The 13905-nt window shown below is 46.4% G+C and overlaps 1 protein-coding gene across 1 annotated transcript in view; it reads left to right on the top strand.

The window, feature by feature from the left end:
• ADCY10 (adenylate cyclase 10) overlaps nt 1–905 on the top strand; it is an 82513-nt gene extending 81608 nt beyond the window's left edge. Inside the window, exon 32 of the mRNA XM_076000365.1 lies at nt 55–905. Coding sequence (XP_075856480.1) covers nt 55–216 — 162 coding nt within the window. The 3' untranslated portion in view covers nt 217–905. The remainder of the gene's footprint in view (nt 1–54) is intronic.
• Nucleotides 906–13905: the final 13000 nt, after the last annotated feature.

The following is a 13905-nucleotide window of genomic DNA, read 5'->3' as shown; positions in this document are numbered from 1 at the left end:
TCGATGACACAAGTGAAGGAGCACCATTTCTTTGTTCTCTTTCCCTCCTCCCAGGAATGGTGGTACTCAAGCGCTGAGTTCGTAGAGGCCCACTGGCCTCAAACAGTCCGCAGTCTCCCATCGTGGGACAGAATTCTATCAGGCAAGGTAAACATGCAGGAGGTTCAAAGAAACAAATTCCTGATGAGAGTTAATATCTTGGACAATCCTTTCTAACATTTCATGAGAAGAACAAAGATTTTAGCAAGAACCAAGCCTTTGCCGTTGTTGTTCTCCATTATTTACCTTTCTCTGTAGCCGGCCCTCCGGGCTCCTGCCGTTCTCTCTTCTGTTCCAGCCACAGAACCAGACAGGCTGGTTTCTCCTCTTTCTGGAGGGGTCAAGCAGGGTCATGCTTTACTTTCCCCTAACTTTGCAAAAAGCGCCTTTCCCCCCTCATGTTGTTTTAGCGTGACCTGTTTGTTTCGGCCCGTGCAAAATTGTATCGTATGAGAAAACACGAAACGCGAGATGGTGCAACGGCCTGTGTCGTGGCAGACGTGTTTCTAGTTAATGTATTAAACTGAAAGTGTTATTTTTAAATGTCCAGCTGCTAAATCTTTTGGAGGTAGCACAGTATGACAAATAGCACCTGGCCGCCTTTCTCTGAATATGCTCAAATTTATCTCTATTTCTTTTATATATGAGTTCCATGTGGAATGGCCAACCTGGGCTACAAGGGGACTCTTAGTTCTCTTGTCCTGCCTAGGAGAGTCCCATTAAAACCACTGACGCACCTTCACTCTTCTGGCTGCCATTTTGGAGGTCACTATGGACATCTCCCAGTTGACTGGAAAATAATCCCAAATTGCCCGCTTTTATCTGTGCTTTAGTTTCCACATCTGTAAATGGAAATATTAATAGTACATACCTCATGGAGTTTTGAGTTTTTTTTGTTTTTTTTTTTTTTAGGATTACATGAATTTTTTCTTTTTTTTTTTTGAGACAGAGTCTCGCTTTATTGCCAAGGCTACAGTGAGTGCCATGGCATCAGCCTCGCTCACAGTAACCTCAAACTCCCGGGCTCAAGCAATCCTATTGCCTCAGCCTTCCAAGTAGCTGGGACTAATAGACATGTGCCACCATGCCCAGCTAATATTTTCTATATATATTAGTTGGCCAATTAATTTCTTTCTATTTATAGTAGAGACGGGGGTCTCACTCTTGCTCAGGCTGGTTTTAAACTCCTGACTTCGAGCAATCCACCCGCCTCGGCCTCCCAGAGTGCTAGGATTACAGGCGTGAGCCACCGCACCCAGCCTTACATGAGTTAATGTATAAAGAATTTAAAACATGTGCTCGCTTTGGCAGCACATATACTAAAATTGGAATTATACAGAGAAGATTAGCAAAAAAAGAGAAAAAAAGAAAAAAAAAAAAACCCCAACACTGCTTGGTATCCTGGAGATCAATGTGTTAGCCCTCAATACTATCACAGGTATTCTAACAAATTCTCCTCATCCTGTACTTATACAGTCTGTTTTTCTTCTTTAAAGAGAACAGCTGGTACATACAGGATGCAGAGAAGTATGTGGTCTGCTATTAGCAAGTGAGAGAGAAGTAAACTAAAATCAAATATGTGTATAAATGCTGGTGGGCAAAGCAAGTTAGCCTTTGTGAGCCCTTTCTGGGTGGTGGCCTTTATCTCTAGTATATGCCTTCATTATTAGCTTACAATTTTTACTTTCTTTAAATATTCTACATCCCGTGTTAGGCCTTCCTGGTTGTCACTACAGATAGTGATAATGATATCGAGTAATCTCCTTAGAGTTTAGCATCTTCTGGTTGCCACTTTGCATTAGTTGAACAAAGGGTCAGGGGACCGTACTCGGGTTCTGCCCTTACCATCTTAGCCTGGTTCATGCTCAGCTGCCCAAGAGCTGCCCACAAACCTGAGTCTCAGCCCGCCCCAGTGCTCTTTGTGAACTACAGGCAAATGTTCAGATTTTTTTGTAGCTCAGCAACACCAGGCTGTGCTCTGACTTTGGTCCTATGGGTAGATAGTGCTAATGAGTTTGAGGATTTCTGAGATGAATTGTTTATCTCCCAAATTACTAAAATACTAAAGCAATACTACATATCTATTAGAATGTCCAAAACTCTAAAATACTGACAATTCTGGTGTTAAGAAACTCTCATTCATTGCTGATGGGAATGCAAAATGGTACAGCTACTTTGGAAGACAGTTTTAGTTTAGTTTCTTACAAAACTAAACATACTCTTACCACATGACCCAGCAATCACACTCCTTGGTATCTAGCCAAAGGAGCTGAAAACAAAAACTCCTGCACATGGACATTCATAGCAACTTTATTTATTTATTTATTCTTTTGGGACATAGTCTCGCTTTGTTCCCCATGCTAGAGTGAGTGCCATGGCATCAGCCTCGCTCACAGCAACCTCAATCTCCTGGGCTCAACCAATCCTACTGACTCAGCCTCCCGAGTAGCTGGGACTACAGGCATGCGCCACCATGCCCGGCTAATTTTTTCTATATATATTAGTTGGCCAATTAATTTCTTTCTATTTATAGTAGAGACGGGGTCTCGCTCTTGCTCAGGCTGGTTTCGAACTCCTGACCTCGAGCAATCCGCCCGCCTCGGCCTCCCAGAGTGCTAGGATTACAGGCGTGAGCCACCGCACCCGGCCTCAACTTTATAATTATCAAAACTTGAATGCATCTTCATTGATCTAAGGAAAAAAAACAAAAACAAAACTTGAATGCACCCAAGATGTTCCTCAGTAAGTGAATGAATAAAAAAAAAAAAAAAACTGTGATAAATCCAGACAAGGAAATATTATTCAATGCTAAAAAGAAATGACCTATCAAGCTTTGAAAAGACATGAAGGAACCTTAAATGCATATTACTAAGTGAAAGGAGCCAGTCTGAAAAGGCTACAGACTGTGTGGTTCCATCCATGTGACATTCTGGAAAAGGCAAAACTGTCCTGGAGACAGTAAAAGATTGGTTGCCAGGGTGTGGAAAGAGGAAAGGATGAAGAGGAGGAGCGCGGGATTTTTAGGGCAGCGAAACTATTCTGTACATCACTATAATGGTGGATACACATAATTATACATTTATTCTGTGAAATTAAACAATTCAAACTTAAAGCTGTTGGAATTTTAAATTATTCTGAGCCTCGAGAGGCATGTGGCTATGTGGCATTCAGTCATGTGGCATTCAGCTGCAACTTCTGCCTTTTTTTTTTCCTTCCTATAAATAATTAGGAGGACCAAATGGCACCAGAGATAAGACCCCTTTAGATCACTTCCCGTCCTTGTGGAGGAATAAAGTAATCCTCCTTGGAATGTACCAATCTATAACCAATCAAATCATTAATGTACGTACTGGTCTCACGTGGAAAATGTTGTAATCCTGCCAAGATTTCTCTCTCTCTGCCTGCATAAGTGAAACCATAGCTTCTCCAGTTTGGAAGGCTGACTCTGTCTGGAGTTGGTGTCTTCCAGGTGGCCACCCTCAGGCTCTGTGCTCAAGTAAACTCTACACTTCATCATAATTTCTGAATCTTGTTGTTTAAGATGGACATTTCAGACCCACAGAATGCACAGCAGCAGGCATGAACCTTAACGTAAACTCCAAGACTCTAGACCCCGGGTGATAACGTGTCAGTCAAGGTGGGTTCAACACTTGTAACCCATGTACCAGTCTGGCGGGGGATGTTGACAGTAGGGGATGGGAGAGTATATGGGATCTCTCTGTACCTTCTACTCAGTTATGCTATGACCCTAAAACTGCTCTAAAAAGTAAAGTCTATTAATTAAAAACCCAAACAAATCCTGAAATATATGTCAACCAGCTTCCTTTTCCTCTACAGAGCTAGGCTGCTCCCTGCCCAGTCCCTAGCCAGCTGCTCCCTCCTCAAATGTCCCTAGCACAGGAAATGGCACTAATCCTTCAAACTCCAAAAATCTAGTTATCGCTGACTCTTCTGTTTCTTCAACACCCTCCCAGTCCATCAGTAAATCCAGGTACCTCCAGGGTATGTCTGGATGTAACCACTCCTCGTCTCCACCACTGCCACCTTAGACGAAGCCATCTCAGTTTCTCACTGGCGGCATTGCCCCAGACCAACCGAACGGTCTTCCTGTTTCCGCTCTTGCCCCTCTCTGAGCTGTTCTCGGCATAGAAGGCGCAGTCAGCCTGTGGGTCACCCCATGCTTGGAGTCACCCCTGCTTGGAGTCCTCCAGTGTCTTTTCACTGCACTTAATAAACAGAGTAAGATCCAAACTACTAGGCCGGGCGCAGTGGCTCACACCTGTCATCCTAGCACTCTGGGAGGCCGAGGTGGGAGGATGGCTCAAGGTCAGGAGTTCGAAACCAGCCTGAGCAAGAGCGAGACCCCGTCTCTACTAAAAATAGAAAGAAATTAATTGGCCAACTAAAAATATGTAGAAAAAATTAGCCAGGCATGGTAGTGTATGCCTGTAGTCCCAGCTACTCGGGAGGCTGAGGCAGCAAGATCTCTTGAGCCCCGGAGTTTGAGGTTGCTGTGAGCTAGGCTAACGCCACGGCACTCACTGTAGCTTGGGCAACAGAGTAACACTCTGTCTCAAAAAAAAAAAAAATATATATATATATATATATCTCCAAACTACTTACGCTGGTATACAAGGCCTACGTGATCCGGCCCCTTCCTGCCTCTCTAACCTCTTCTCATACCACTCTCCCGGCCTCAAAATTCTCTCTCACTCGACTTGCTGGGCGTCCACTCTTTCATCTATTTAAAACAAAAAAAGAGGGGCTGTGTTAGACAGTTTCTGGGGATCACCTTTAGAAGGTAATCTATGGGGGTAAAGGGATAGGAATTCGTTTTTCCCTATAAAGTTGTTTTGCCTACTGCCCCTTGGGCTAGGGCGGCCTTGGCCTGGCTCAGGTAGGCCAAGTTATCTGAGGATGTCTGTCCCGGCCCGCGGGACCTTCTGTTACTCGTGGGGTCAAGGGGGACCGTGCCTGAAAGAGATGGGCGAGAGAAAGGAACGAGACCAAGCAAAGGGTTGTCAAGGTCTACTTTACTTGGATTCTTTGTAGGTTTTATAAGCATACAGAAACAAGGAAGTAGAAACAGAAAAATAGAGTGGGGTGACGATGAGGCTTGGGTCTGGGCTAATCAGCCCCAATCAGCGTCTTATCGGTATCGAAGCTGTTTGTGACTGATCACTCAACCCCAACCTGGCAGGTGGTCGGGAACAACTGCAGTCAGCACTCCCTGGAGCATTCCGTGGTCAGCACGTCATGGAACGCATTCTTCTCGGAGCTATAGCTGGAGGGTGGGGTGCTGTTTTCGTTCTGGGAATTTTCCAGGGCGAAGCCCGTGCGTAGGACGAGTCATAGGGGAGTTGAGGGTCTTTGAGGGTCCTTGCCTCCAACAGATGTCCATCTGGGTCTTGGGGTCTCCCACTTGCTGTTCGACGTCTGGAGGCAAAGCAAAGGGCATGCATTCCTCCTAAAGAGCTCTCCCTCGCTGGGAGTGGGTGGGTGCATAAGCGACAGGGGCTGTGCTCACACAAAGACAGGTTGGAGCAGTGCTCGCTCTGTAGAAAAGAGGGGTTTGGCATTGGTCTTTCCTCACGTGACAGGAGATAGAAGCCTGAGCATCTGAGGACCAGTCTGCACAGGCTGCACTGTCCTCAAGTGTCGTCGCCCTCCCCACCTCCAGAGCACTTGTCAGGGCTTCCACGTGAATTGCTAGCATCCCAGGAGATGAAGTCCTCCAGGGAGAAGCTGGGGTGCCCAGCTATCCTTGCCCTCCAAGAGTTCAAGAGTCTCGTTCACATCTTATTTGACTTCTGACCAAGCCAAGCAAAACGCTGTGCCGGGCTGGGTGGGCTGGAGAAGATAGACAGGGCCAGGGCGGGTCATCACGGGAAGTACAGTGATGTTATCTCCCAGGACTGAGGAAAGGAGACAGAGGAAGAGGTGGGGAAAGACTAGGCTGCAATTTGAAGACTGTACATTCCACGTGCCTGAATTTTTTTTTGAGACAGAGTCTCACTTTGTTGCCCAGGCTAGAGTGAGTGCCGTGGCGTCAGCCTAGCTCACAGCAACCTCAATCTCCTGGGCCCAAGCGATCCTCCTGCCTCAGCCTCCCAAGTAGCTGGGACTACAGGCATGTGCCACCATGCCCGGCTAATTTTTTCTATATATATTAGTTGGCCAATTAATTTCTTTCTATTTATAGTAGAGACGCGGTCTCGCTCTTGCTCAGGCTGGTTTCGAACTCCTGACCTTGAGCAATCCGCCTGCCTCGGCCTCCCGGAGAGCTAGGATTACAGGCGTGAGCCACCGCGCCCGGCTACGTGCCTGAATTTTACATGCATCAGGTTTTACAGAAACCCTGTAGTGGGTTTCCGGTCCTGACTATGTCACAAATCAGTTATGTGACCTTGGGCAAGTCTCTTCGCATCAGTTCCCTTGTCTCTAATTAACAAGTTGTGCTACGGTCCCTTCCCGCCCACATCAGGCTGCGATTCCACCTCCCACCACCAGGATGGGTGTGGGCGACCTTCCCTCTGGCCAGCAGATGGCAGCACTGGCTCCCGGCTGTGGCTGCAGCCCACAGAACCGTTTCTGGCCAAGCTCTCCCGTCTGCAGCCTCAGCGTCCAGCACCCCTGCACCTTCCCGCCCTGCTCCCCTCCTTACATGTGGGGAGCTTCCAGTGTGACATTCTCAGGAGCATCCTGGGTAGAATTATTTGCAGGAGAAGGCAGCCATAAATAATCCATGAAGGCTTCAGGAACAGAGAGGAATGGAAAAGTGATTTTTTTTTTTTTTTTTTGCATGAGCCCTTGGACTCTCCCCATATCTGTGAACTCCTGGAGGGCAGAGCTGCTGTCCTTGTCCCCCGTCTCCTGCAGAAAGCCCAGTGCCTACACACTAGTAAGTGTCCAGAAAGCATGTGAATTAACAAATGTATTAAAGAACATTTTCATTTGATCATTTCAAGTTAATCCTTACGGGCAGCCTTAGAAGTAGGAGCCTAATATTTATTGAACGAGAAAATTATACGAACCTTCACGGAGATCAGAAAAAATTACTAAACATCGTACTAGCCGGGCTCTGCAGTAGGGTTAAAACAACGAATAAGAAACACCGTGCATGGTGGCTACAGATGTGGGCCTGGGACCTCGCTGGATTGGATCCAGTTGGTAGCTTCATGTTGCTGAACAAGTTATTTAACCTCTTTGTAGCTCCATCCCCTTGTTTGTAAAATGGGGATGGTAGTAGTATCCATCTCCTAAGGTGGTTGTGGGTTATACAGGTAAAGCACTCAGAATTCTGCGGGGGGCACAGATACGGAGAATGCTGAGCTATGAAGGGGCCTGGCACACCCCCCGACCTGGCTTTAGAAGGCTGGAGAAAGCTTCCTGGGAGGGGAGACAGGACTCAGCCAGGTGACGAGCTTTCTGGGCTGGGACACAGGGTTCGCTGCGGGAGACGTTTTGGAGGGCCTGGGTCCTCCCACGGGGTCTGGACGGAGCCCGGCTGTGCGAGGGAGTGTGCAGTGGTGGCCAGGAGGCAGCCTGGGGGCTGCAGCCCCTAAGGCCTTGTGGCCAGGTGGTGTAGGGTAATGGGCCTTATCCTGCCAGCAGCAGGAGTCCCTGCACGGCTTTGCTGAGGAGGTGCGTGCGCCACCTTTCTGTTTTAGAAAGACCGCCACTCTTTATGGAAGAGGGTTAGAAGAGAGCTGGGTGGAGATGCAGGCTGGGAGACAGTTGCTGTTGCAAGCTTGCAATTAGGGTGGCCTAAAGTGAAGAAGCGGGGCGGAGACAGAGGTGAGAGCATCGATTTGAAAGACACTGGAGGAGGTAGAACATATTGAAATCGGAGATGGGCTTTTCAAGGAGGATGCTCAAAATTAATGAAGAGAGGCTGAGTAAACTAAGGACTGAATATGTTCGAGCACTTGTGTGACTCCCTTTGCTTGCTAAGTGGACTGTTATATTTGTCCCCCTCCCTCGGCCCCAAACCTCAGCCTTTCAACCCTGCCTTCCGCCTGGGTCGCCTACTCATGGCCAGTCTCCCATCTCTGTTTATGGCGCCAGTCCCTGCCCACCTGACTCTTCTCTCTTCAGCCCCAGAGCCAGTCATTGTGTCCCGCCAGTGCTCTGGACCATCTTCCTAAACATTTCCCGCAGCCCTTCTATCGTCTCTATTCCCACTGCTGCTGAAATTCCCAGCTGCTTCATCTCTAGCTGGGCTCTCTAAGGGCTGCATGATTGAATGGTCTCCCGATTTGAGATTTCTATCTGATTTCAAATTTCCAACAACTGGCAGGGTGAGCATGCTAACACACCAGTCCCCATTTGTTACTCTACTTACAATTTGATTTGCCTTCAGGACAACATCCCAATTGCTGAGCTGGAGTGGAAGGCTAGTGAGGCTTGGCTTGCTCCCAAGTGCACTGCTCAACCATCTGGCCTCGCTCTCCCCTACCCGGAACCCTTGTGGCTGGTTGCTCCAACTGGAATGGTCTTTGCCAGATTCTTTAGTGTTTCTCCCAATCTTTTTTTTCTTTTTTTTTTTGGGGGGGGTGGAGGCAGAGTCTGGCTTTGTTGCCCAGGCTAGAGTGAGTGCCGTGGCGTCAGCCTAGCTCACAGCAACCTCAAACTCCTGAGCTCAAGCAATCCTCCTGCCTCAGCCTCCCGACTAGTTGGGACTACAGGCATGCACCACCATGCCCGGCTAATTTTTTCTATATATATATTAGTTGGTCAATTAATTTCTTTCTATTTATAGTAGAGACGGGGTCTCACTCTTGCTCAGGCTGGTTTTGAACTCCTGATCTTGAGCAATCCACCGCCTCGGCCTCACAGAGTGCTAGGATTACAGGCATGAGCCACCGTGCCCGGCCCCAATCTTTTTTTTTTTTTTTTAAAGACAGGGTCTCGCTCTCTCACCCAGGCTGGCCTCGAACTCCTGGCCTCAAGCAATCCTGCCTGCTTGGCCTCCCAAAATGCTGGGATTGGGGACGAGAGCCACCATGTCTAGGCCCAATCTGCTGTCGAATGCTTCTGCCTCACAGCACCTCCTCTCCGCTGCAGGTTGGCTTCACCAGCCTGCCCTTGTTATTCCCCAGCTGCGTAGCCTTCCTCGTTAGAGTGGCTCCCGCAGGACTGTCTCCTCTCTGAGCTCATCCAGGGCAGGGGATCTATCTCCCTCGTCTTTCTATCCCCAGAAGTTGGCATGGGGCCCAACTATGAGAAGGTCTTCAGCAAGCTCTGTGTTGTTCACAGAGCTTGAACATCACAGTTGTCCACAGTTGCATCGTGGCTCTTTGCGACGTGTGGGACACCGTAGGCAACATGTTGAGTGAATGGTGGAAGGAGCATATGCTGTCCACCCACCAGAAAGTGGCAGCCACCAGGAACCACCACTGTGAGGCGCCCACTCATCCCCACCCACACCTCCATACCAGAGGGAAAAAACGGTGTAGGAGGATTCTGTGAGTGTGTGTGCACATAGCCTGGAGCAGCCATTGGAAAGGACGCTGACTCCTGCAGGGTCTACACTAGCGTTCGATAGAACTTTCTGTAATGAAGGAAAAGTCCTGCATCTGCCCTGATCAATATGGTAGCCACAAGATGCATGTAGCGACTGAGCACTTGAAATGTGGTTTGCGTGACTGAAGAGCAGCTATGCATTTTAAATTTTATTAATTTCAATTAAATTTAAATGGCCACATGTGGCCAGTGACTACTACATAATATAGTGCAGGTCTATCCCTGTCTGCATTAACCTCAAAATGCCAAAACAGAACCACTGAAGGCTGATCCGGAGGCATTTCTATAGCAGAGAATAATAACCAGCTTGGATGAGAAGGGAGTTTCTAGCATACAAATATTTCAGGCTAAAACTCTTATGATATATAGTTATCCAACTAAAGTGATTCCAGGATGTCACGTCAGTGCATAGTAACAGATCAGATATCAGTCTAATTGGCTAAGCTGCTTACATTTCTCTGGCCTCTCTCACGTGGCCTCTGTAGGAAGGGATGGCGTTATTTGCAGTGACTTTAATCCGTGCCTACTGCAAGGCAGGAGGCATGAAAGGTAGCCACAGAAGAATCACAACCGAAAAGCATGAAATTAATTTAAATAGACAAAATGTACAATAGGAACCAAAAATCTTTAATTTTCTGTTATGGTATTTTTAAGAGAGGCTATGGAAGGCGGCCCAGTTTATTTCCAGCCAAGTGCTAGCTCTCCTCCTGAGTTCATTTCATTTCTCTCCCTAGGGCTTTTTTCTCTCTTGCTCAACCCCAATTAGTCAGCATTAAATTATTAGCTCAACCTTCTCTCCAAGAGCCTGGAGTGTCCTGACTTCGAGGCCGAGTGTCAGAGGGACTGGGGCAGCAGTCCTGTAGCTGGTTCCTCTTCCTTTAACCCCAAGCTCAGTCCCCCAGATGCTTCACATTCTCGGGACTGAGGCACTTGAGTGAGCTTTTTAGAAAGTTTCCCCCTCTTCCTGAGCAACTTCCTCCAGGAATGGCTCACAGTAAAAGCTTGTGCACAGATTGGAACGTGCAGACACGTTATGAACAAGCATCTGGGGCTCCGCTGGGCCAGCAAGAGCCAGGACAGGGCTTTGCAAAACGTGCCACGTTCCTGTGGGTCTACTGTGCGTTCTAAGAGATTCCCTACAAGATAAATGCAAAACCCGTTTCTTTGGTTTAGTTAAACGCAACTTTGTGATTAAAAAATAATAACGATAACTCTTCAAAGGCAGAGAAAAGAACCACGAATGTGGTCTAGAAAGATCACAGAATTCAGTGTCCTTGGAGTCCTCCTGAGAGGACTGAGAACCTCAGGCCTTGAGCAAGCGGGTCTTCAGCTCTGCCCTATCCCTGCCCCCAGAGCAGAGGTGATTCAGGTACAGACACCTGAAATGACTCGATGCCCCCAGGGCAAAGTCACCACAAACGGGGCAGCTGCACAGCACTGAGGGCAGGGCTGGGCTCGAGAGCAAATGTGAGACTAGTAAACCTGCCAGACTTCCTCTTCCCAGATGGAGAGGTTAAAAATACGACATATGTCAGTCCTTTCTTACGTTCCGTTCCGGAAACACTAAAGGCCCGCTTCACCAAGCCCACAACAAAGAAATGGACGGAGGAGCAAATCCAAAAGGCCGAGCTAAGAAGGGACAATAGTTTCACATCCTGTTTGCGGGAGGAAATGGGAGCTGGAAGCAGCGGCTCCCCAGGGACTCCTTTGAGCTTGAAAGGTTTGCCTTTCCTTCCTTGTAAACACGGCCAGGTCTCCCGTAGATTCTAGAGCTCCCTCACGCCTTCCACCCCCAGTTGTTTTTCTAACAACCCGAGACGAAGTCGCACTTGAGAGCAGTGGCTCTTTGCCAGCTCCCGGTGGCTTTAGGAAGGATGTGAGGAGGGGAGGGAGCTTAAGAGGCACTTTCATCCCTCTCAGATATTAGATCCCATGCCCAAGGCCCAAGGACTGATTCTGGGCTGGTTTTCTGTGGCTGCAAATTATTTACATTTGGCTTTTTTCCTTTAATAGTTCATAGAGACAAATGACAATAACAAAACGAGTGGAAACAACCTAAATGTCCAGAAATTCAGAAATGGTTTAAAATATCACGGTGCATCTGCACAAGAAAAAAGCCCTGCAGGTGTTAACAATTCATGGCCTAGTTTTGTAAGTGCTGACATTGAAACTTCTTTGGCACGACGCTAAGGGGAAAAAAAGCAAACTTCAGAGCACCGTGATCTCACTTTTGGTTTCAAAACAGGCAAAAAAATTCCTTATTAGAACCATGTTTGGATCCTGATTGGAGGAAACCATTTGTAAAGTGCTATTTAAGAGACAGGAGAAATTTGAATACAAACTGGGTAATAGATGAAACCAAAGATATGGGTCTTTAAAAAATGTTTTAAGAAATGTTTTTGTTAAATGTGACAAGATATTATGGTACTGTCTTGTAAGAAAACGTCCATATTCTTAAAAGACGCACAATGAAGAATGTAGGGGTGAACTGATATGATTTGGGGATTTATTTTAAAATAATTCAGAGGAAGGCCGGGCGCTGTGGCTCACGCCTGTAATCCTAGCTCTTGGGAGGCCGAGGCGGGCGGATTGCTCAAGGTCAGGAGTTCAAAACCAGCCTGAGCAAGAGCGAGACCCCGTCTCTACTATAAATAGAAAGAAATTAATTGGCCAACTGATATATATATAAAAAAAAAATTAGCCGGGCATGGTGGCGCATGCCTGTAGTCCCAGCTACCCGGGAGGCTGAGGCAGAAGGATCGCTCGAGCCCAGGAGTTTGAGGTTGCTGTGAGCTAGGCTGACGCCACGGCACTCACTCTAGCCTGGGCAACAAAGCGAGACTCTGTCTCAAAAAAAAAAAAAATAAAATAATAATTCAGAGGAGAGGAAAAGAAGAAAGCGCTGGATGAAATAATTATTGAAAATGGGTATATGGAGGTTGATTTTAGCATTCTCTTTTGTATACATCTGAATTTTTCTTTTTTTTTGCCATGACAACAATTTAGTAAAAATTAGAAAATCCAATCAATCAACCAATCAGTAATCCTTTCATTTCCAAAAGGATTCCAACAACTTATTGGGCAAAATATGATTTATTCTTTTACTGTCTTGAACAGACAACCAGAACTTTTTCAGCAACTTCCAGTATGATGATATAAATAATTGAAGCAAACAATTACCTTTAAGTTTCCTATTTAACTGGATATCTCAAACAAAACCGTTAGTGTTCCTGAAGCAAGTTAATCCCATGTTCTGAAATCCCCACATCACTTGATACCTCTGGGCAATTTAAGTTGCTGTCATAGTTCAAGCCCATTATACAAATGGAAATCATACCTGCAGTAACAGATGAACTTCTAGCACATTCGAGAATCCAGCTTCCCCAGCACTGATCAACAAGGGTATGAGAATGATATAGGCTGTGTGTGTGTGTGCTGTAACTCCTGTCATGTAGTTTTGTTGCACTGAGCCAGTCATATACTCTTATTCTCATTCCTTTTGGGCAACAGTATGAATTTGTAAAATGGTTTTTGTGAAGTCAGAGTTAAGTTTGTGGTTGGCATGATGAATCTCTCTGTTGCCACGGCCAGGATGTTTGTCTACCTACGTTCTCTATCTATTATTCTATCATTGGAAACAATTGAGACAGATTACACAGCTAAATATAATTCAAGATATATATAAAGCTATGAGTAAGCTTAATGTGCAACGTGTATATGACAATCTCTGTATGGGGGTAGGAAATGACCCACAAATTTGGCTTTAACATACACAGTAGCAAAAGCAAATGGGCAAATACAACCAGTGACCAGAGTCAACGTGCACAAGAGTACTATGAAACAAAATTTTTCACGAGAAAGTTTTCTTGGTATTAAATCCAGAGAGAAATTTGTGGTATTGGCCTTTATGAAATTGGAAAATGATAGAGAAGGATGTTTTCAAAAGCATCATGGCAGTCAAGTACAGCAAGTAGTTTCATGGGACTCTTTGATGACATACTTCAACGCAGGCTGATAGAATTACATCAAAGGGTAATTTCACTAACGCCATTCTACAAAAAGACAGAACATATTGAAGTTTTTCATATAACAAAATCTTGAAGCTGGGCAGTGGTGCACACCCATAGTCTCGGCTACTTCGGGGGCTGAGGTGGGAGGCTCGACTGAGCTCAGGTGTTTGAAGTTACAGGGAGCTATGACTGCACCTGTGAATAGCCACTGCCCTCCAGCCTGGGCAACAGAGCGAGACCTCTGTCTCTTAAAAAAAAAAAAAATCTTGAATACACAGGAAATGCAGGGAGGAATCCACCATGAAAGCAGAAGGTTGCTTCCTTCCTACCA

Source organism: Microcebus murinus, chromosome 2 (assembly GCF_040939455.1).
Source record: "Microcebus murinus isolate Inina chromosome 2, M.murinus_Inina_mat1.0, whole genome shotgun sequence".
Classification (NCBI taxonomy): Eukaryota; Metazoa; Chordata; class Mammalia; order Primates; family Cheirogaleidae; genus Microcebus; species Microcebus murinus.
Note: the sequence above shows the minus strand (reverse complement) of the source record. Positions and strands in the feature narration are given on the sequence as shown.